Source organism: Microtus ochrogaster, chromosome 10 (assembly GCF_000317375.1).
Source record: "Microtus ochrogaster isolate Prairie Vole_2 chromosome 10, MicOch1.0, whole genome shotgun sequence".
Taxonomy (NCBI): Eukaryota; Metazoa; Chordata; class Mammalia; order Rodentia; family Cricetidae; genus Microtus; species Microtus ochrogaster.
Window position 1 is genome coordinate 60,697,375 of NC_022016.1, and position 22,704 is coordinate 60,720,078.

Consider the following 22,704-nt stretch of genomic DNA (forward strand, 5'->3'; position numbering starts at 1 on the left):
AACAGGCAGAAGGTGAGAAACCACTCCTGAAAGTTGCCATCTGACCTTCACATTGAGCACCATGGAGGACGCACACACAAAATAAATAAATAAATGTTAGAAAAATGTAAACTGTCAATTCCCAGCAACCACATAAAAAAAAAAAAAAGAAAGAAAAGAAAAATGTAAACTGGCTTTTAAATTTTTGGCTAGTTTTCTTTTTTTTTTAAAGCAATATGCTCTGATCATCTATTTTTAAGAATGGAAAACATGAAAGTTCACTGAGTAACAGACCACCTCAGTTTTATTACAGAAAATAGTACAGGGACAGCATATAATCAGCGAGAGTAGATAGAAACAGACAAGGTAAGGTATTCTGATCACAGGCAGCTGAAGGAAGGTGCTGACAAACCAGGCACGCAGATAGGATGGGCAGGTATGCATGGTAAGAGACTTATTTCAAAAATTTCATGCATACATCAGATATTTTATGTGCAAGTCCTTCTAACAACTAAAGTTCTGATTTTTTTTTTTGCTTATCTGTTTGAAACATGGTCTGTCTCATTAATGATGTAGCTCTGGTTGTCCTAGAACTCACTCAAATTCAGAGATCGGACTGCCCCTGCTTCCCGAGTGCTGGAGTTAAAGGGGTGCATCACCATGCCCAGCTAAAATTCTGATTTTTTTTTTTTTAAGACACTGTTAAGATTAAGAATCCTCCATTTTACTAGGTGTGGTGCTATGTGCCTTAAGTTCCAACACTCAGAAAGCAGAGGTCGGAGAATCTCTGTGAGGTCAGTCTGGTCTACATAGTGAGTTATAGGCCAGTCAGGGCTACATATTAAAACCATCTCAGCCAACCAACCAATCAAATCCCAAAGTCCCTCATTCCATGAAACCTGAGTTTAAATTAGGAAACAGCATTTATTCACACCATTTTAGTGTGTTTTATTTACTGTTATTTGGTTATATAGGGCTACCTTCGACTTCTGATCCTCCCAGGGCTGAGATTCTCACATGGCTGTTCAGACATCTTGGGGACAGTTAGAGATGTTGATCTCACTGTGCAGCCCTGGCTGTCCTGAAATTCACTATGTAGACCAGGCTGGCCTCAAACTCAGAGATCTGCCTGCCTCTGCCTCCACATTTCATTCAGTGTAAGCCCGAGGTAGGAATTAGATAAGGTTCCCGCCTACCTGGGATCTTGCAGGAAGGTGTAAAGCACTTACCCATATATACAAGACACATCAATTACAACATCAATCATGTCACAGCAAAGTTCGTAAGACTGCATATCCACAGGAGAACTGTCTGTTGCAATGTAGATTTTGCTGACAACATCAAAGAGAAAAGCTTTTTCAATACCTGAATTCTTGGGAAAACAAAATTGGATAAGTGTTCAGTTTCTTTTAGGAATCACAATTTGCAATTTTTTAAAGGCCTTAAATTACTGAAAAAACATTCTTGATTTTAAAAGTAATATTCCCCATTTTTTTAATGGTTCTTGGATAATAAATGCAGAGTTCAATAAATGCTCTACTAATGAACTCCACCTGAACCCTTCCTATCACCTTTAAGAATACAATTAAACATCAAAAACAAATGATGCTTGGTTGGGAGACCTTAAACAGAGCCTTACAAAGCATGGATCTCAATCATCCTGCTTCTGTGTCTTGTGTTTTGGAAATACAGGTGTACACAGCACATCCAGCAAGGATTCATTATTATTATTACTTTTGTGTGTATGTGGTGCTAGAAACTGCTCCTATGGCTTTTCACATACTAAGCAGTGCCCTACCACAAAACTACGTCCCAACCTTCAATTAAATAAGCTTACAATTAAAAAAGTACAGGGAACTTTACCTAAAAGACAAACAAACAAACACCAACTACCACCATCACCAACAACAACACACAAGAAAACAACTGAAGCTATACTTTATGCTATTATTTATCCTATCCGACATGTTGAGTCACTGATCTTTATTTCAAGTACCATTTTTGTGGAGAATTAAATGCAAACACATTTAATAACAATGACAGAATTGAAAAATTATATCAAAAGTAAATAGTTCACTTACTGATATAAAAATATTTAATAGGTTTTCCAAAGTTGGCAGCTGTGGAATGAGTTTCTGTACCACCTTACTGAAGGCTTCAAATATTGAATGGTCATAGATGCTAGTCAAATAAAAGCTGGAAAATTCAACACCAGATGGTTACTACATAAATTCAACAACTACTGTCACTGCCTATAATTTCCGTTTCTTAACGCTCAGATGTATCCTGTCTCATATCCCCATCATTTCTGAGAGCTAAGACCATTTCCCAACCTGGCCGTGCCAATCACCCCCTTGACTACACTACACAGAGGGCAATTAAGGGAGCACCCAAGAAGGCTCATCAAAAGAGAAACCCAGAGGGTCACACATGCTTTGCAAACCACCCCTTAAAGCTTACTTCACAAGCACAAAACTAGACAAAAGCCAAGACTAAAATTCAAGATAGAGACAGGGTCATTTGTTTTTATGTATGTATGCATTTATTTATTTTAGACAGAGTAGCAGGAACCCAGGTTGGCCTCAAGCCCACTATATAGCTGAGAATGACCCTGAATTTCTAATATTCCACATCCCCAAGTAAAGCTGGGATTACAGTCCTTTGTCACCACACCCAGCAGAGTTATGTGGTATTTATTAAATAATACAATTCACATTTCAACTAAAACATCACCTCAAGAAGTTCTTTCCTGTCAGCCATGGTGGTATATAAGTCTGTAATCCCAGCCTTGGGAAAAGGCAGATGGATCTCTGAGTTTGAGGCCAGCCTGGTCTACATAACAGAGTTCCAGGACTATACAGTTAAATCCTGTTATTTCCTCTCCTCCCACTATCAGCCTTCATACATAGTAAACCTGTTCCTGCTACCTTTCTGCCATAATTTGTTCTTCACAGCACTGGTAAGTACTTAAACTCCACCATACATTTCTTACGAGCTGTATCCTTTCAATCGTGAGCCCCAGGAGAAAAGCAGCTGTCATCTCTCTCACAGTTGCAAGCCCATTGCCTGAATAGTGTTCAGGATTTGCTGAGTAAACAAATCAGTCTGCAGCCATAACACCCTGAAACACCTGACCTCTTCTGATTGCATGACTACACTGGTCCTCAGGATTAGGTAATTAGTCTAAGGAAGATTGAGAACTATAAAGAGTAGGAGTTGGACTCTAAAAGGATTATAGTGAAGAAATCACATGTAGATTTAATAAAACACAAATTTGTCCTTAAACACTATGGACAATTCCACTTGTTTTTTTTTCATTAAGGACATTTTTTTATCTAATTGCATTCATGATCTATTTTATATAAACATTACCACATCAGAAATGAGGAACTGTGTTTGTACTTTACAGATGGCGTAAAGAAAATTTGAAGGAAGTACATAAGAACTTAATCAAGAAGGGGCTCTACTCTAAAGGTGGCAGATAAGGCTACGTGACTCCTGACACTAGCAAAGAAGGGACATTTCAGTGTTTCCTTTAGGCAAAAACTTGAGAAATGTTAGAGTCATCAGGACCTGTGAGGACTGGAGATGGTGGGGACTCACAGAACCTGCAAGGCACAGAGCATGTTCCGAAGCTGAGTTCCTAGAAATGGAAAAGCAAGCTGTACCTCACCCATATAACTGCTGGTACTAAACAGAGGTTTGGGATGTGCTGGCAGAAGCTCAAGGGCAAAATGCTTACAGAGAGCATGTACAAGGTCCTGGATTCAATTCCCAACACACATAAACAGTAAAAGTCTGATGGAAAATTCTGCTGAGGCTAGGCTTATTGCAGTGCCTTCTAAGTACAGGGGAAAACATGGAATGTCCTGGAGAGCTCGACAGGAGTTGACAAGGAGCAGACAGAATAACATTGGTTCCTCACCAGTATAAGGAAGCAGGCTTTAAGTTCTGGCAAAAAATAAAATTAAAAAAAAAAAAACTATATTACCAGATCCCTAAGATTTTATGGGATGGCACTTTTACTTTCTCTTATGAACATGTATTTACTTTTGCTTTTCAAGACAGGATCTTACTAAGTAGCCTTGGTTGGATGACTTCAAGTTTGCACAATCATCCTGCCTCTGTTTCCCAAGTGCTGGGATTACAAAGGTACAACACCATGCCCAACTCTGATAAAGACTCTACTTTATTCTTTTTAAGCATAAATTATCTAGAAATGTTTTAAAATTTTAATCTAAGAGGATCAATGAGATTTTCCCTACCATGTTTCCTTAGAACTATCTGAAATATTCTACAGCCTAAGGCCCAGATACTTTAGGAATAGGACAATTGGCTGGAATACAGAAGGAAGTTTTTATAACAGAGCACGGATAAGGAAACTACACTTGCAACTCTTCTCGGTTTCCCCTTCAAGCTGTTTTTATGATCAAGTGGACATCCTCCCATGTACTGTAAATACTCATTTCTTTCCATTATCACAAAAGATAGACAATAACATTCCTCATACACTTTTAGAATACAAATACACAAAATACATAACCATCATTCCATATTAGTATGTGTTCTTTAGGGTAAGTTCTTGATATTTAACTGCAAAGCAGCAGTCCTTCAAACTCAGTAGCAGCACTATGTAAGCGCAGAAGACAACTTACCTAACTCAGACTAAGAACCACAGCTGTCTGAAAAGCTAAGACACACCAGAGTCAGTCCACACTTGGGCTCTTCCTACTGAGACACTGACAAGACCCAAACTCAACTTTCACAAAAATTATGACAGATTTCTTGCACAAAGCCAACTGGGGTTAAAAGGTGAAGAAACCAAGAGGGGGAGAAGTCCCAAGGCAGACTCACGCCATGAGGAAAGAGCCTGATTCCAGTCCCTCGAGATGAGTTTGCAAAAGCACCAATGGAAATACTTCACATGACTTCAACCACCAGGAAAATGAAAAGGGGGAACGTAATCTCTCAGTAACACAAAGCTTACAAAACAGCTTGGAATTCAACAAAGAAGAGATCAAAATGATTACAGAATTGGGGAAGGGTCCACCAGTCACAGAAAGCTGGTGTGCGTAATGACAGAGATGGGAATACATTTACAGGGCTCTCATATCAAACACGCATGTTGTTACCTAAGATGGAGCTTTTCTAGCCCAGCATCTGCAAGGTCATCATTGGCCCTTTGATGAATGTCCCTCTGTGTTTCTATTTTGTGATCATCAGACAGACCATCAACTTTGTGAATAAAAACCTCAAAATTCATGTCTGGGTTAACTTTGTAGGCTTTAGAAACAGTAATGTGAAGTCGTGTTAAAGCCTCCATGTAGTCATCCTGAAAGTCAGAACAAAATATTTTTAACAAGAAATCTTATAAAACAGAAGTAACAAGTTAAGAAAGCCTCAAACCACCTCTTTCCCCAACCACAGAAAATAGGCTATCCTAATTACTCATAAATATTCAGACGTGCTGACATATAACCAGTAAATAGCTCTTCCATTTCTTTCTTTTTTTTTTTTTTTTTTTTTTTTGCTTTTTCGAGACAGGGTTTCTCTGTGGCTTTGGAGCCTGTCCTGGAACTAGCTCTTGTAGACCAGGCTGGTCTCGAACTCACAGAGATCCACCTGCCTCTGCCTCCCAAGTGCTGGGATTAAAGGCGTGCGCCACCACCGCCCGGCTGCATTTCTTAAGATAGAAAATCAAATACCAAGTCAATGCCTCAAGTTTTAATGCTGTTACTATAACAGAAGGAAAGGCAAAATGCACATTTTCCCCAATAGAACTGTTAAAGTAATCCCAGCTCTGCCATTTGTCAGGTGTGTGGCTCTAAGTAAACTGTTTAAACCCTGACCTCAAGTCAAGGGTGACTACCCACACTACTCCATAAATCAGATGGTATAAGAGAGGCACGCACCACGGAGCTGGCAGCGCTCAGAAAGCATTCGTTCCTTACAATGCTAAACTCCACTTACAAAAGGTAAGCTGAAGGGTGGGGACACAGCCCGCCCATCTGACTCCCTACCATGCAGTGGGCCCTTAGTGTGTGCTGCTAGATTAAGTTCAACTTAAATCAGGAAAAGTAGAATGGACTCATTTCTCATATTCTTGGCCACTGATGGGGATACTTCAATGGATGAGGTGACCACTGTAACATCTACTATCTACAGCAACAGCTACTATTAACCAATAAACATACAAAGTCAGTGGTAACTGCTCATTAAGTGGGACTCAAGAAATGTAAATGACATCTTCTAAGCACCTGAGAGTCTGGAATTGTACAATAACAGGTCTGCTCCCAAAAATCCCTCTGTAGCTGACTGTCTTACACTGTCAGGGGATCTACTGGGAAGAGACAAGCTTCAAGCATGTGACAAAGGAAACAAACAAATTTCCTCTGTTCCTACATCTTTTTGCCACCAGAGAAGAAAGCACACATATCATGCCTGACTACCTGCGCATCAATGACATATATTAATGCTCCTGTCCCCCTGAAGATCATTTCGTAGTCAAAGGTTGGGTCAAAGAAGTCCATCTGTCCAGGAAAATCCCAAATCTGGAAGTTCACAAAGGAGCTATTGGAAATGTCATCTTTATAAATCTTGTTTGTACTTTCCAAAAAGAGAGTCTCATTTGGTGACATCTTATGAAACACCACCTGTTAAGAGAAACAGAAACGATTTCACAACTATTTAACTACAGAATTTATATTAAAAAATCCCATATCATTGACAGTAAAATTTTGACCTATAACAACAAAAACCAAAGAAATAATAATTGGAGGCTAAATCACTGATAATGTTCTTCTACTTCTGACAGAAGACGCTGAGTCAGCTCCCCTCACCCACTGTAAAATGAGTTTTCTTTTACTATCTTAACTACGTTACTACTAGTGGCACCATCTCTTGCTTATGCTGTTCCCATGTGTTTGGTTTTCATTCAGTGTATTTGTAATTTTTTATTCTGGGAGGGAAGGGGTTTTGTTTTGAAAAGGGGTCTTAGCTATACTGTAGCCCAGACTCAAAATTCAATTCTCTTTGCTTCCTCCAGTACTGAAATCAGTGCCATTTCGTCAGGCTCTACTGTTTTAAACTTGTCAACACCTGCTTTAAGATCATGAAACTATTCTAGATGAAGTTTAAAACTAACTCTTTCAAAAATAACACAGATGCTTACCTCCGCCTCTAAGGAACAAGAAAAAAAATAGATTGGATCCTGCCCTCACTGAGTTCACAATCTGAACAGAATGAGCCGGGCGGTGACAGCACACGCCTTTAATCCCAACACTAGAGAGGCAGAGGCAGACAGAGCTCCGGGAGTTCGAGATAGTTCCAGGACAGGCTCCAAAGCTACAGAAAAACCCTGTCTAGAAAAACAAAAGAAAAGAAAAAATAGAAAAAAGAAAAACCAAACAAACAAAAAACCAATCTGAACAGAATGCAAAATTGTCCAGAGTGAGAAGTGGGGAGGCCTGTGGGAGGAGGGAAGCGGCAGCTACACAAGAAAAGAAATGGTAAAGACAGCGAATTGTTAAGCCTCACAGCTGGGAACGAGCACCAGGTAAAACCTTCACCGTGCTCACACCTGTAACCTCTCAGCACTCGGAGGTAGACTCGGGACCAGAAATTCAATCAAGGCCAGCCTGAGATGTATGAAAAAGAAAAGAAGGAAGTTGGAAGGAAGGAGGGACAGGGAACCAGCAGGGCTGGAGATGTAGTTTTTAAGGCTTGCCTGCTACAATCCTAACATAGAGCAAACTTGCATCTCAGTGTTAACTTGGAAGAGAGACAAGAATTCGCAGTACCAGTTTGCTTACCTAGAAAGTAAGGCCTGTGTTGAAGCCTACAAAGTACTGTCCGCACCTTTCTTCCCCCCAAAAGCCCAAATTTTGAGACTGACAAAAGAATTAAGGTAAATAAAATAGTTCAGCAAATGCAGGGGGAGGGGGTAGTTACTTTTATTTATTTTTTTCGAGACAGGGTTTTCTGTGTAACAGCTCTAGCTGTCCTGGACCCAGCGCTGTAGACCAGGCTGGCCTCGAACTCACAGAGATCCACCTGCCTCTGCCTCGAGTGCTGGGACTAAAGGCGTGCGCCACTACCGTCCAGCTAGAGCTAGGGTAGCGACTTAAAAAACAAAAACAAAAAACAAAAATCCGCATCTACAAAATACCAGAAAGATCTGGATAAACCTTGTGTCAGAGTGGAAACGGGAAAAGCCTGGGTGTCAGCGATACCAGTTTTATCAGAAGTTCGCAGTTTGTAATGGGAACGATTGATGAAATAAAATCAACCCTGCCTCTATTTTCCTGTTCAAGGAAACTAAAACGCCTTAGGCATTCTACTCGATCTTAACAGACCCAAGGTGAAAACGAATGCACTGTGTGTGACCAGTTACAGGGGACTGTCACCTGTAGCTGCGATCACCGGGCGACAAGAACTAAAAGTCGGTGCAGTGATGGGACCTTCCCCCCCCCCCCAAAATAAACGTCACGGAAGTCTTCACCAGACTAATAACAGCAGGTACTTCGCTGGCCAATGTCTTTGCCACAACTCTTTCTGGAGTTGCTGCGGCCCGCAGCTTGGGCGGGGACTCCCTGAAAACTCGGGTCACCTAAGTGAGGAGCTGCAGGGGAGCACGCTCACCAAGTTCTCCACGTGAGAACCGGAGAGGACGAGTCGGTTTCCTCAACGCCACAGGGGCTGCGACCCAGAGGGCGGAGATGTAGGGCGGTGCCCGGCACCTGCCTCCACCCTCCAGCCAGCGTCGCCTCCTTGCCCCGCTCGGCCCTCGGCCCGCGGAGTCGGGCGCTGGAGGCCCAGGTCGGGGACCCCGGGCGGGTGGCGCCCAAGCTCCGCACTCGCAGGCGTGGACCGTGCGCAGGGACCAGGGCCAGGCCGCCACCCTCTTCAGGCCTCCCGGGCGGCCGCCACCTGAGCGCCGCGGGCGGAGCGAGACCGAGGGCGGGAGGCCCGGCGCGGGGCGCTCACCTTCTGGATGGAGGACTTGCCGCTGCGCCGCAGCCCCATGAGTAGGATCCTGGGCTTGGAGCTGTCAGCGCCGCCCGGGCCACAGCCACCGCTGGCCCCCGCGCCCCCGCCGCCGCCCGCCGCTGCCTCCTCTTCCTCCTCTTCCACGCCGTAGCCGAAGTCCTTGGGGAACGAGTCGGCTGCTCCGTAACTGCCGGCCAGGGGCGTCTCCTCCGCCCCGTACTGCAGGGACATGGTGCTGGACCGCCGCCGCCCGCGCCCTGACAGGCCAGGCCAGGCCAGGCCGCCGCCTCCCCCTGCTGCCGCTGGTGCCGCCGCCCCCGGCAGCCGCTGCCGCCGCTGGGCCCGCCCCCAAACCGGATAATTGGACTGCCGCCGAGAACCGGCTCCTTATTGGCTGGGTGGGTTGCCACTCCGGAGCAGCAGGGTAGGTGGTGTGCATCACGTGCCTGGAATCACCTGACTTGCAGCGAGTGCTGCGGGGAGGGGGAAGGAGGAGTCACGAGGAGAGCGGCCCGGCCGCGCCTCTTGTCGGGATCCGGGCCTTCGCCCTGGGTGCATCCCTCTACCGCCTCGGCCTGCCCGGCGCGCATCGCGCTGCTCGCCGCTCCCCGCCTCCTTTCGGGCTCCGAGAGCACCTCAGGGAAGATGCTTCTGGGCGTCTGGGTAAGAGTTCATTGTCCCCCCTCCTCCTCCGGTTGCAGCTGCCCAGCCAGTATTTATAGGATGCCTGCCAGGTCCTGGGTACCACCCGGAAGGCACTCGAAACTGAAACCGCATTGCCCCTGCCTGCCCTCGAGTTGCTTGAAGGTTAACAGAGATTGGACATCTGTGTAACTAGACTCAGTACAAATTTTATATGTGAGAAGGCCATGAGCACAGATGAACCGCTCGAGAATTGGGCGAGGAAGTCCACAGGAGGTCGTGAACCGGTCCTGACCGATGATGCGGTGGGCATGTGCGAAAAAGTGTATAAAGTAGGAGCCAGTCAGAAGGCAGAGACAGTTATAAGTTCCGGTGATAACTTGCCCTAGCTGGTAGCTGGAGCCGATAAGGAAAACAAATACAAGCGTGCTAAAACACCGTATCTGCAAGGAGATCGCGGATGAGTTCCTGCTGTCTTTATAGTCAACAGACTCTAGCTTCCCGTTCCCAACGAGGCAGTGTTCCCTCCTCTATCCCATCCAGCAACTGAGTACTGCCTCATCTTTGACTTCCCTGTGATTAGAGACCAGAGGAATTAGGAACAATGACGGCAAATGTTTGCTGTCAACATGTGCTTCAGAAAGCCGTATGAGCGTTTTCATGTTTTGAAATCCAGAAGTGGAATTTGACAGGCCTTAAAGTACAGCCCTGTGGAGTTGGAGTAGGGGTCTCGGTTTTACAAGGTGGCTGTGTTGTTTGCAGGGCCAGGGATATAATTCTGGGCCTTTTGTGTATGCTAGGCAAATTCTACCACATAGCCTTATGCCCTACTCAGAGACAGACTTGATAGTGAAGAAAAAAAGTAAGCTGGTGTACGCCTGGCACATTGGTTATGCCCGATCCTAATAAGTTAAAGGCAGTATCTAACAGGCAGGCAGAATGAACTTAAATGTACTTAAATCCGCTGGGCGGTGGTGGTGCACGCCTTTAATCCCAGTACTCTGAAGGCAGAGGCAGGTGGATCTGAGTTGAAGCCATCCTGTGCTACAGAGTTCCAGAACAAGCTCCAAAACTTCACAGAGAAACTGTCTCAAAAAACCAAACAGAAAAATGCACACGTCCCTCACTGTCTATGGAAGACTGCTTACGGGACAATCCAAACCCATGAACAGTCAGACTGGAAGACAGTCAAGTTCCTTGTATAGACTATTTGCATGTGAACCTATGCACACAACTCCTGTACTTTATGTCAGCTCTGCATTAGTTATAATACCCAATAAATACAACGACTGGTGTCTTAGCCAGGTATGATGGCAATGGCACACACCTGTAAATCCTAGCACTTTAAAGGCAGATACAGAATCCCTCAATTAGTTCAAAGTCAGCCTGCTCTACACATGAAGTTCCTGGACAGCCTGAGCTAAACACTTTTCTAGGAGTCATGGGGGAAAATGTAACCTTGTTATGCCATATTGCATAGATAAGGGCAAGAATAAAGTCTACCTATGTTCAGTACAATTCCTCCCCCCCCCCCAAAAAAAAAAATTTCCAATTCAGTTGGCTGAGTCCCATGGATTCAGAGAACCAACTGTTTGCCAAGGGAAATCAAATGTAAGGGTAGCTGTGGTATGAATTTTAGCAGTTCTGGGTGAGGTAGAGGTCAGAGGATAACTTCAGATAGTATCTTACCTTTCACCTTGAGTTTGGGGACAGTTTCTTCTTTGTTGTTTAGAGCATTACATTTGCAAAGCTAGCTAGCCTGCAAATTTCTGGGTTGACTCCTGTCTACCTCCCAGCTCACAACAGGAGCCCTGGGATTATAGAAATTACACTAGTCTGCTCAATTTTACATGAGTTCTGGGGATTCAGACTCAAGTCCTCACATTTATGTGACAAGTGCTTTAACCCACTGAACCATCTCCAAAGCTCTGCCAGCTCAAATTTTTATTCTGGACTGGAGAGATGGCTCAATGATTAAAGCAGTTGGTGCTCTGGCGGAGAACCCACATTCAGTCCCAGCTCCCGTGTAATGGCTCACAACCATCCATAACTCCATGTCAGGGATCCAGTGCTCTCTTCTGACCTCCAGGGATACCAGGTACACACAGGGTACACATACATACAAGCAGGCAAAACACTCATAAAATAAAAATACATCTTTATCAAGTTTCTTATTTAAGGGGCTGGAGATGTAGTTGTTGGAATGCTGGCCTAGCTTTATGAAACCCTAGATTCTGTCCTCAGCACTGCATACCCCAGGCCTGGTAGCACAAAGGAAGCACAAGAGAACCAGAAAGAAGTTCAAGGTTATTCTCTGCTATAATATCAGTCAGTCTCAAAAAAGGCTTCGAGCCAAATCATACTCCTCAGTGCCTGAAGTGGAACAAAATAGTCACTTCTTCACAACAGCCCTTCTGCTATTCCAGGGCAGCCTTCATTACACACCCAGTCTTCTCAGCCTCACAGAAGAGAGCTCCAGGCGCTCCTAGTCTGCTCTGTTCCCTGCTATCCTCAGTTGCTCTGTCGTTGCTTCTACAGTACGGTTCAAGACGACTTTTGAGTAGAACCATTTTGTCTGTTCTGTTCAAGATAGCCACATGAATGAATGCCAGAAACGCTGCTGGTGTGATTGAGGAACTGAGCTTTTGTTTTTGAGTGAACTGCCCTGTGTAACTAGTGGTAACCACACTGAACCACTCAGCCATGCTTTCACATCCCTTCTCCCTGTTGATCATTCTTCCTTAAAATGCGTTCATGCTCGTCAGCGTCCCTCAGCTACCTGGTGCCTAAACAGTAACCAGCAGGGCTTCCAAGCAGACTTCTTTAGCACCTGGACATTTGTTCTCCAGATGTTTGTTTCCTTGGACTGTAAATGGTTCACATTAGTGATCACTATGACTAGAATTTTGCCAGAAACTCTACTCTGTAAGCTTGTGTAACTACATTTTGTAACTGCTATATGACTTGATATTTGTAACTTTTTTGTTTGTGCCCAGCAGTTTAGGTACTCCAGATTATCAGGTTAAAACCTGTTCCAAAGTAGTCAACCAGCAGCCTTTCCAATTCATGGTACTTACAGATGTAGCACTACAGCTGACCTGTAGGTAGCCCTGTAGTCTGCAAGGCACTTTGATACTCACTGTATTTAATCTGACCCTGACAGTAACTTTGTAAGGTGGGTAAGATGCGAAAGTACACATACACACCTTGGGGGGTGATTGAGCCAGGGTCTTATGTAGACAAGGCTACACACTTAACTTACTGTGTAGTCAGAGATGACTAAGTCCTCACGCTCTCCCCTCCAGGTGCTAGGATGACAGGCATGGGCCATCCACCCGCTGTTCAGAACTGTTTTATATGTACTGTGAGCACATATGGAAGGACAACTCTTGGAAGCTGATTTTTCTGCCACCTTGTGGGATCCAGGGATTAAGTTGAGTTCTTCAGGCCTATGCCCACACACCTCTACTTACTTAGCCCATGTCTGTAGCCCATAATTTTTATCTTCTAGATGAAGCAGCAGAAGTGTAGCAGGAACTGAAGAGATGACTTACATTTCCTACTCCATTTAGCATCATCTTGTATACAGTATTCATTCAAGTCATTGATAGAAATGATGGAAAAGGGGTTCATGCGCTGCTTTTGGAGAGGACCCAAATTTGGTTCCCAGCACCCATGTCAGGTGGCTCACCATGCCCAGTGACCCTGAAATCTTTTTTTCTTTTTTAGGATTTATTTGTGAAGGGGGTTTTTTGGGAGGGATGTTTGTTTGTTAAATCTGAGTACTCTGTATGTACTCCACATTGTGAGCCACCATATGGTTGCTGGGAATTGAACTCAGGACCTCTGGAAGAGCAAACAGCCAGTGCTCTTAACCAGAGCCACTGCTCCAGCCCCAGACCTTGAATTCTTAACTATAAATGGGTGGCCCAGGTCAGTTGCACCTACAAGTGGTAATCTAACTCACATACTGCAACTAATGTGCAAAAAGGTGATTCAAGAGGCAGTCACAGAACAATTGAGTAATAGAACATTAGACCAGGCATGGTGGCACACACCTTAAATCCTAGCACTTGGGAAGCAGAGGCAGGAGGATCCTGAGTTCAAGGCTACCATCTGCTACATAGTAAGTTCCAGGCCAGTTACAGCTACATACAGTTAGCCCTGTCTTAGAATAAATAGATAGATAGATAGATAGATAGATAGATAGATAGATAGATAGATAGATAGATAGATAAATAACAATAGTGTCGTGAGAGAAAAAAAACTGCCAGAAAACAAAATTAGTTGTCTGTTTCAACAAAACAGCTGCCGTACAAACTGCCTAAAGAAGCTAAGTCGCCTCTCTTCCAAATCTTCATGAGCCTGTCTAGCTATTCCACAGTTCCCAGCACATCCTACTCGCCTTGTAGTTGCTTACATACATGTCTCATAATAAGCGAATCCTTACCAAACCAGCACTTAGCCCAGTGCTGTCCATCTAGGAGGCACTTTAGTAAAGAGAATCTGTCCAGCTGAATGTTCTTCCAGTAGTAGCTGGCCACCCTCCAGAAACAAACTTGTGACTGGCAGAAACACAGACCATTGCCACAATCCTGCCATGACTGATTACAATGCCCTTGTAAATGGCTTGGTCAGAGTTTCCAGCAGCTGCCAGTGCCTCAGCTGGTTAAACCAGCTTTGATTGGATGTGTTGCTGTTTAAGGACAAGCTCCCTAACAATAAGGACAGAAGACATGAACTAGAAGGATTTCACTGTGAGGGAGGAAAGGAAGTAACCAACAACACATCTGACTGATTAGGGCCAGATGGAGTGGTGAAGGCCTATAATCCCAGAAGCAGGGGGCAAGAAGATCAGAACGTCAAGGCCAGCCTGGGGGTACGTGAGACTGTACCCTATCCAAAAAGAAAGAAGAGGACTAACAAAACGTGGTACTTTACGATTTACAGATCTTTCATGTACATGATCTCATTTGACCTCACAACAACCCTGTGAGGTAGGCAGCACATGTGGTCATAGTACAGACAAGGAAAGTGAATCTCCAAGCCATTAACTGACCTGCCCAGAGGCCGACAGTAACAAATTCATATAAATGTCAGTCTTTGGCCTAAAAATTCAGCACCCAACGTCCCCTCATACTTGCCCTACCTCCTTCACAGGGATAATAAAGATAAAATTAATTCAAGGCTCAAAAAAATACCTTTAAGGGGGAAAAAGCACTATATAATTACATATTATAATCATCTGTGACATAATGGTTCATCCTCCTTCCCATCCCAGCTTGTGCATGAACCCAGAATTTTATATTATCTCTCTTCTTTGTTCAACTAAGGAACTAAGTAAGGCAGGATAAGAGTGTAGTCCTACTGGAAGCTATGTAAATTACAATCAAGGTAACTGCAGCATTGGGCAAACTGAAAACACAGACTAATGTGCAACCAGGACACACTAAAGCACACAGCACAGCAAGGCAGCATTATCAGATGGGCGGGATTGCATAGAAAGAAAACGTGGTGTCAGAGTTCACACTGGCACACACACAGTTATCTAAGGCAAAGTGGTGGCAAAGAGTTCTTTGTTCCATATTATATAAGGGAGCAGAAGACGCATGGGAACCCATGCAGAAGCATCCTACATCACACATCTGTCCGGCTGTCTACTTGGAATACACTGTCAAGAATGAGTGTGCCTACTATGCTCAAGTCCTCAACCAAGGAATAGCTCCATGCTAAATCTCCTAGCTAAAATACAACCAGTACCGTCATTCCTAACTGGATAATAAATAAAATGTCTTTGAAGGTGAAAAGTTACATGGCTCTTTAGCTTTTCTTCAAGATCTACTTTGGATTCTCCTCCTTTAAGACCCAAAGAAAGTTATATTGAGTTTTTATTGGTGATTCTATGTATATGTGTTTATAACATTAAAGTGTGATGAGTGGATTTTACATATTAAAAGTTTATAGCATCTTTTCAGGAAAGATTATATACTATACAAGCTATTCAAGTGATACAAAACCAGTTTTCAGTGTCTTTTCAACTGAGAAGAATCCTATTCAGCACGCTTCTCCTCCTGAGGTGGCTCATACTGAGCAAGCTATGGGGCAAAGACAGAGGATTTAGATGAATTTTATTTAAATTGGGTAAAAAACTTAGTAACACAATGAAATTAGATATTATATTTAACTTAGTTATTGAGTCAATAATCAATTTCTGAACTTATCCTTCTTAAACCATTTGCTTACTTAAGATTGAGCACAATTAAGCCTAACAAAATCCCTTTTCATATAAACCTTTAGCATTGCTGGGGAACTAAACTTTAATTTCAATTTATGACTCAACTGTTCAGATACTAGGTACATAACAGTCTAGCTTTCCAAAACTGCTGTGCTGTGTAATATGGAGCTGTCTTGTCTTAAAAAAACAAAGAGTCACATGACTTCTACTAGCATAGTCAATGAAAAGTAACTAATGCCTGACTTTAAAAAGTCCCAGAAGGGCCCTGGCATGGCGCATGCCTTTAATCGGAGCACTGAGGAGGAAGAGGCAGGCAGATCTGAGTTCAAAGCTAGCCTAATCTACCACAGAGACACCAAGTGTATCTCAGCATCTTTGAAAATCTAAGACATTTTCTTTTAAAAAAGCTTATGGCTCTTTACAAGAACATTAGCCTTCATAAGATTTGGCTTCTTTCAATTAGCTGTCAGACGTGGAGAGTGCGTTGTGTAGTTCAGACTGTGGTAAGCCTCAAAGACTGCATTGACGTTCAAGTTTATGAGAGTTTGAACAAAGGGAAAACTTCAGCTATAGAGGGCAGTTTACTCCTGTCCTTGTACCTGGAGCTAGCATGCTTGAGACAGTGCAGACTGTGCACTGTCCCATTCTAGATGCCCTTAAAGCAGTGGCCTAGACTGACCTGAACTGCCTAAGAACCTTAAAATTATCCATTTACTTTAAGCAGTATTAACAAGTATTCCAGCCTTTTTATTGATGCAGGTTCTCAATTCCCTCTTCTTGATCACACTTTGCTTACCCTATTTATTGTTGGTCTTGGGATTTTTCTAGATGAGGCTTAAGTTTGCCATGTATCTGATTCAAACTATACTCAACTGTCCTTCCATGCTGCCCATTTAGTGAAGGTTGGGTTAAGTTGTTTACTCTGGTTTTATCAGGCTGCAGATGGAACCCAGGACCTTCGCACATGCCAGACAGATGCTCTACCACTGACCTACATCCCTGGCCTGTAGTGAGGATTTGGTCAGATAATCATCAGAGACAAGATTGGTTTTTAATTTGAATTTCTTTTTTAAATTTACCTTTGCTTTCAGTTTTTTATTTTCTTCTACAGTAGCTTCATATTTCTCTTTCATTTCTGCCAATTCTAGGCGAAGCAGCTCTATTTCTGGGCTTTCCGGGGTAGCAGCTCCTAAGTGATGCTTTAAAAAACTAACATCAGTGTTAAGAATGTACTCACAGAGAATGAGGCTGGGGACAGTCACCCACCACACACCAGTAGTTATCCAAGGTCATGTCAAGATTCAAAAGAACTTTTCAATAAACCAAAGTATTTAAAGCTTATTATATATTTGAATAAATTAAAATGTCAAAAATATGGCCTTTTTGACTTCAGAGATGAAAAGGATACTCCAGAGCACTGGTGGGCTTCTCTGGCTCTTCATATAAGGCTACCAACACTGCAAACCAAAGAGAAAGAAAAGAATGAGGTGTTCAGTGTAGATGGCTGAATATTCAGAAACTCAGTAAATACTATCTGCCTGCTAGAGGGCAAGCAGACTGCTAAGAATTGTCCATACAGTGGTGAGTACTCAGACAGTGTTCTTGCTTGCAACAAATTTACAGTCCATTGCAAAAGATAAGGAACACAGAGAGTATTGAACTGCAATAGTAGTTACTGAGTTTCGCAGTGAGACTGGAGAAATGCTTAGCACCAGAGGCAGACCTGAGACCTAGCTGTGTTTCAGATAAAAACGGGAACACTCAGCACATAGTGGGGAATTAACGTGTCAAGAATGTTGTGAGTAATAAACAGAAAGGTAGCTAGGGTCAGACGATGGAAAAATGATCCTAGGAGCTACAAATATTTCACCAGTTATAAAGCAGGGGGTAGCAAGATCACTTCTGAAGGCTGTAAGACTGACTTAAGTGGGACATGGAAAACGGCAGAACAATTCAGAAAGCTGGGTGTGGTGGCCCACGCCTGTGATCTCAGGACCTAGGAGATGAGGCAGGGGGATAAGGAGTTTGAGGTCATCATTTGTGGAAAAGCAGTGAACTACAGACCTGAGCTACAAGGAACCCTGTCTTTAAAAATTCTATGTAATCCAACTAAAGAAATTTAAGTTTTATGTAATTAGCTGCAGTATTCCATTCAGAATATTCAAGAATTAAGTTTTATGTATGACAGGCTAGGCACCAACCAAAATGTTCCCGGTAATCAACATGCTCAGATTGGCATTTAAAAATATACTAGTGCCTCACATGAACACTGTCTCACTCATCTACCAAACAAGTACTCTTGCAACTCAGTATTCACATGGCAAGTTCTCCAGACTAGTGCTGAGGACCCTTTAAAAACATCTCCTGAGCTTGTAGACACCTGAATCTATATGTAGAGACAGATAACCCACCGGGCGATAGTGGTGCACACCTTTAATCCCAGCATTCGGGAGGCAGAGATGGGTGGATCTCTGTGAGTTTGAGGCCAGCTTGGTCTACAGAACAAGTTCCAGGACAGGCTCCAATGCTACAGAGAAACCCTGTCTCAAAAAACAAACATGACAGGTAACCCAAGCTGGCCTAGAATTTACTATGTAGCCCAGGCTGGCCTCAAACTTGTGGCAGTCCTCCTGCCTCAGTTCTCCCATACAGGTGTTTGTTACCACACCCAACTTTGAAAATCTGACAAAAGCAAAAAGTATAACTGTTCAGTGTGTATAACTTTAAAAGTCCAAATTAAGAAGTCCTGTTCTGTGGGACACACACCTTTAATCCCAGCACTCAGGAGGCAGAGACAGGTGCATCTTTGTGAGCTTGAAATCAGCCTGGTCTACAAGAGCTAGTTTCAGGGCAGGCTACAAAGCTACAAAGAAACCCTGTCTCGAAAAACAAAGCAAAAAAGTTCTGTTCTAAACCAATTTACATGTCCTCTTCTAGTTTTTAAGAGTTTTAATAAATTAAATACAGTATGAAAAACAGCCAGTGAACAGGTACTTTTAACTTACACCAAAATACACAAAATTTTTTTGAGCAATCGCATTTATATCACCACTATCTTCTAATCATCTTATCTAACAATACTCAAATCTCTACTTACTTTTTTTAAAAATTATATATTCAAAAGTGTTTCTTCCATTTACTGCCACTGATCTGTACTGAATCGTACTGTATTTACTGGTTTTGAAAGACTGCATCTCTCCATGTAGCCCTGGTTGTCCTGGAACTATGTAAAATAGGATGGCCTTAGCTTGGAGAGACTGCCTGTCTCTGTGAGCGCTGCACCCAAGCGTACCCGGTCAGCCAGAATTTACACTTTGTAGGTGTGACTATCAAGGCTCTCGCCTTCTCCTTCCAAATTCCTGTCAGCAGTTCGTGCAAAACTGCTGCTACAAAGTGTTACGTTTCTTGTGCTTTTCGGTGGGATGACTGTACTTTTTATCTGAAGAGAATTTGACCAAATTATATTCCCTTTGCTTTAGCAGCTAGATTTATTTTTATTAGTTACATGGGGGAGGGGAAGATTGGGCAGGTCAGAGGACACATTCTACACTCGCCTCCTAAAGTATGAGTTCCAGGAATCAAACTCAGGTCCCTCTGGCTTAGCAGCTAGCATCTTCACCTGCTCCGCCTTCTTGCCGGTCCCAGCAGCCAGATTATTTTAAGCCAGGTATTTTATAGGTTGATATCCTGCTCAAAATAATAAAATGCTGCTCCAGATGATTTGTCATCATCACTTTATGTTTTTTACTCGATGCTTTTTTTGGTTATCTGTTGATGGATTGGTTTGGTTTTTTGTTTATAAGATGTAGTCTCACTCTGTAGCCAAGGTTGGTCTCAGACTCAAGCACTTGTCCTACTTCAGTCTATCAAGTACAGTTAGAAATAAGACAAGACACGTGGTCTTCTGCATGTGCCTTAGACCTTTGAGGCAAGGTCTCTCACTGATCCTGGAGCTTGCATTTTGCTAAACTAGCAGCCAACAAGCCTTGGAGATCATCCTGTGTCTGCCTCCACCCCACCCCTCCCACCACTGAGGTTACACAGAAGCCCTGCCTGACTTACTACACAAGCGCTCATATGGGAACTCTGATGTTTATGGTTGTGCATCAGGTGGTCTGAAGCTCTGAGCTATCTCTCCTTCCTAGCTCTAGTTTGCTTTTTTGAAATGGGTCTTTTTATGTACCCCAGACAAGCAGTAAATGCAAGATCCACCTTCCCTCACTAGAGCACTAAAAAATGTGCTGCCATGCCTGGCTTCTTACAGTGTTTTGACCTTAAAAACCATTTTAAATCTTCTCTGAAATGTTTGCTAGATAGGAAAAATGTAAATTCGTATAAATCATCTGTTTGATCCTTTAAAATTAAGTTTTAAATCATATTAATAGATAGTATCTATGTTGTCTGATGTTATTTAGGAAAGTAGAATTTAAAAAGCGTGAGGAAGGAAGCATGCAAAGGTTTCCAGTCTCTTACACGGCCTGGAAGCTGCACATCTTCTCTGTATTCAGTTATCTCCAACTCCTCCACCTGCCTTTTACTGCGTCTCTGTCCACTTGCTGCATCCAACCCCACCCTACCCCATACACAGAATACCTGGGACCAAAAGCATTTCAGTATTTATCTCAAGTTTGGAATATCTACACATACATAATGAGATATCTTGGGGATGAGATCCAAGCCTAAACATGAAAATATTTACGTTCCATATGGACCTAATACACATAATGTGAGCATGGCCTTGTACAAGCAAATATTTCTCGGCTCCCGTATTTTGACTGACATAACTTATGCAGTCAGGTATGGGAGTTTCCACATCAAATTACAGGCTTTGGAGCAATTTAGATTTCAAATTTTCAGATTAAGGCTACTTATCTGTACTTTAGCTTCTGTTCAAAGGTCTTTCCTTTCCAACCAATGTGAAGTGTCAAATCTTTATCACCCAGCCTCGCTATGGTTTGAGTTATACATTTACCACTCGCTGGCACTGTGTTTTGGTGTGTGCATCCCTATGTTACAAGCTCCTGGCAGTGGGGACATTTCCATGGCTCTAACCCTTGGTGCCCAAAACACAAGGCTGGGATAAGATCATTCCATGGAAGAAACAAATATGAGGAGCTTTTTACCAAAATTCCAAGCATCTGAGACACTTCCGAGGCCACAGAGTAGGTTTCCCAGAGTAGTTTTTACAGTTTGCTCACACTGACTTGCAAAGACAGAGGAAATTAAATCTGAGTCGAGAATAGGTAGTAATTCAAACCTGTCCGCTCATCCGAGTGAAGGAATTAGAAGCTAAATTCTCCCAGAATATCCCCTAGCCAGCCTTTGTTTCCCTAAAAAGCAGATGCAAATAATTTCCCAGACACTACCCATTCTCAAAAGGACCAACGTTTCAGTCCCTGCCAAGAATTCCATTCTACTCCCTTGAAAACACCGGGCAACGTTGTGTTGAGTAACATGTAGCAGGTATTCAATATACGGTCAGGCTAGTTTAGCTGTATTCTTTCTGAGGACCCTCTGGTTTCAGCCACCACACTCTAACCTTACACCCAAAAAGGAAGGGATGCAGGTTCACTTTCACAGTGAGCTTCCATTTTTTAAGGTGAATAATATAGTCACTTTTATGTGCTCTGAAGCGCTTCAAAATCTAATTCTACTTTAATTATAAAATCTATACAGTGTAGGAATACTACAGTTTGAAAGAGTGGGAAGAGCACGGCCCAACTTGTCTATGAATCCCCAGCTTTGAGGACTAATAGTAATCCTCCTTCAAATTCAGTCATTTTCTTAGGTGCCTTTCGTCCAAAGGAAAATGTATGAGGTCCCGCACACTATAAGGCGGGAGCAATTGGGATCTCAAGGTCTCTTGCTAACGTGTCCACTGCGGCTGCTCGAGGGAAAGCAACGGAAGTTGGAGAGACTTTGCAACAGCTGCAAGAGTTTCAGTCCCGGGCTGAGAGCGACGTCCCGCCGCCGGCGTGCGCCCGACCCGCGGGACCCCAAGGCCTCGCCGGTCCCCAGGAGGGCCCCACCTGGCCGGGAGCGCGCGGGTGCTGGCAGCCACCGCCCGCCCCGGCTCACCTTTCGTCAGCGTGTCCAGCACCCCCGACTTCTCCAAGTACCTCCGGAACTGCTCGCGCTTCGAGTCCGCGGCCTGAGGAGACACGGCGGGTCAGGGACCGGAGCCCGGGGTCGGAGCAGGAAGACGGCGCTCCCCGCCGCCGCCCCCAAGCCCTGCACGCGCCCCAACTCCCACCCGGCGCCGCCCGCACGCCCCGAGCCACGCCGCGCCCCCCTCACTTTGTAATGGGCCATAGTGACAGCCACAGCGGCGTAGCTGGCGCCGGAGACACGGGCTGGCGGGCTCCAAGCCGCAATGCTCATGCGCGGGACGGCATGTGCGTCTGCGCACTGGGCAGGCACGGGCCGGGATAGCCGGGGTGTGGCCTGTTTTCATGGCGACCGGGACGCTGTGTATCCCTGTCTCCGCGGTGCCCAGAGAGACTGCGTGCGCCCGCCCTACGCGGTTCCGGGCAGCCCTGCATCTTCCTCTTCCGGTCGCCGTGGAGATTCTGTTGCCTAGCAAGAAGCGAGGTTTTGGTGAATCCTGGCGAGCGTCCCGTGGGGCCCTGTGTGCTGTGGCCTGGAGTCAGCGGCTCTTGGCCGAACTTCTCCCCACGTGGTAATGGGCACACTCCTTGTCTGTTAGGGTCTTTGGAATTGGTGGGGACCGGCCAACGCCCATTTCTTGACTCTCAGAAAAAAACCCAGCCGGGCAATGGTGGCGCACGCCTTTAATCCCAGCACTCGGGAGGCAGAGGCAGGCGGATCTCTGTGAGTTCGAGACCAGCCTGGTCTACAGA

General features: G+C 44.1%; 2 protein-coding genes across 2 annotated transcripts in view; both read right to left on the reverse strand.

The window, feature by feature from the left end:
• Rragc (Ras related GTP binding C) overlaps positions 1–9,267 on the reverse strand; it is a 22,029-nt gene extending 12,762 nt beyond the window's left edge. Inside the window, exons 1-5 of the mRNA XM_005353278.3 lie at positions 8,965–9,267; positions 6,429–6,632; positions 5,112–5,311; positions 2,061–2,175; positions 1,209–1,351 (exon numbers count right to left, since the gene is read on the reverse strand). Of these exons, the coding sequence (XP_005353335.1) occupies positions 1,209–1,351; positions 2,061–2,175; positions 5,112–5,311; positions 6,429–6,632; positions 8,965–9,198 (896 nt within the window). The 5' untranslated portion in view covers positions 9,199–9,267. The remainder of the gene's footprint in view (positions 1–1,208; positions 1,352–2,060; positions 2,176–5,111; positions 5,312–6,428; positions 6,633–8,964) is intronic.
• A 6,213-nt stretch (positions 9,268–15,480) lies between these two features.
• Positions 15,481–22,622, reverse strand: Mycbp (MYC binding protein). Its single transcript, XM_005353280.3, has 5 exons — positions 22,142–22,622; positions 21,923–21,995; positions 17,253–17,301; positions 16,924–17,053; positions 15,481–15,704 (listed from the first exon to the last, which is right to left on the reverse strand). The coding sequence occupies exons 1-5, from the start codon at positions 22,223–22,225 to the stop codon at positions 15,660–15,662; spliced, it is 381 nt and encodes a 126-aa protein (XP_005353337.1). The 5' UTR covers positions 22,226–22,622; the 3' UTR covers positions 15,481–15,659.
• Positions 22,623–22,704: the final 82 nt, after the last annotated feature.

Coding starts and splice junctions, on each gene's coding strand:
- Mycbp (XM_005353280.3), bottom strand. CDS start 22,225: ATGAGCATTGCGGCTTGGAGCCCGCCAGCCCGTGTCTCCGGCGCCAGC. Junction 21,996..22,141: donor TCACTATGGCCCATTACAAA/GTGAGGGGGGCG, acceptor GTGTCTCCTCAG/GCCGCGGACTCGAAGCGCGA. Junction 17,054..17,252: donor AAGCCCACCAGTGCTCTGGA/GTATCCTTTTCA, acceptor CACTGATGTTAG/TTTTTTAAAGCATCACTTAG.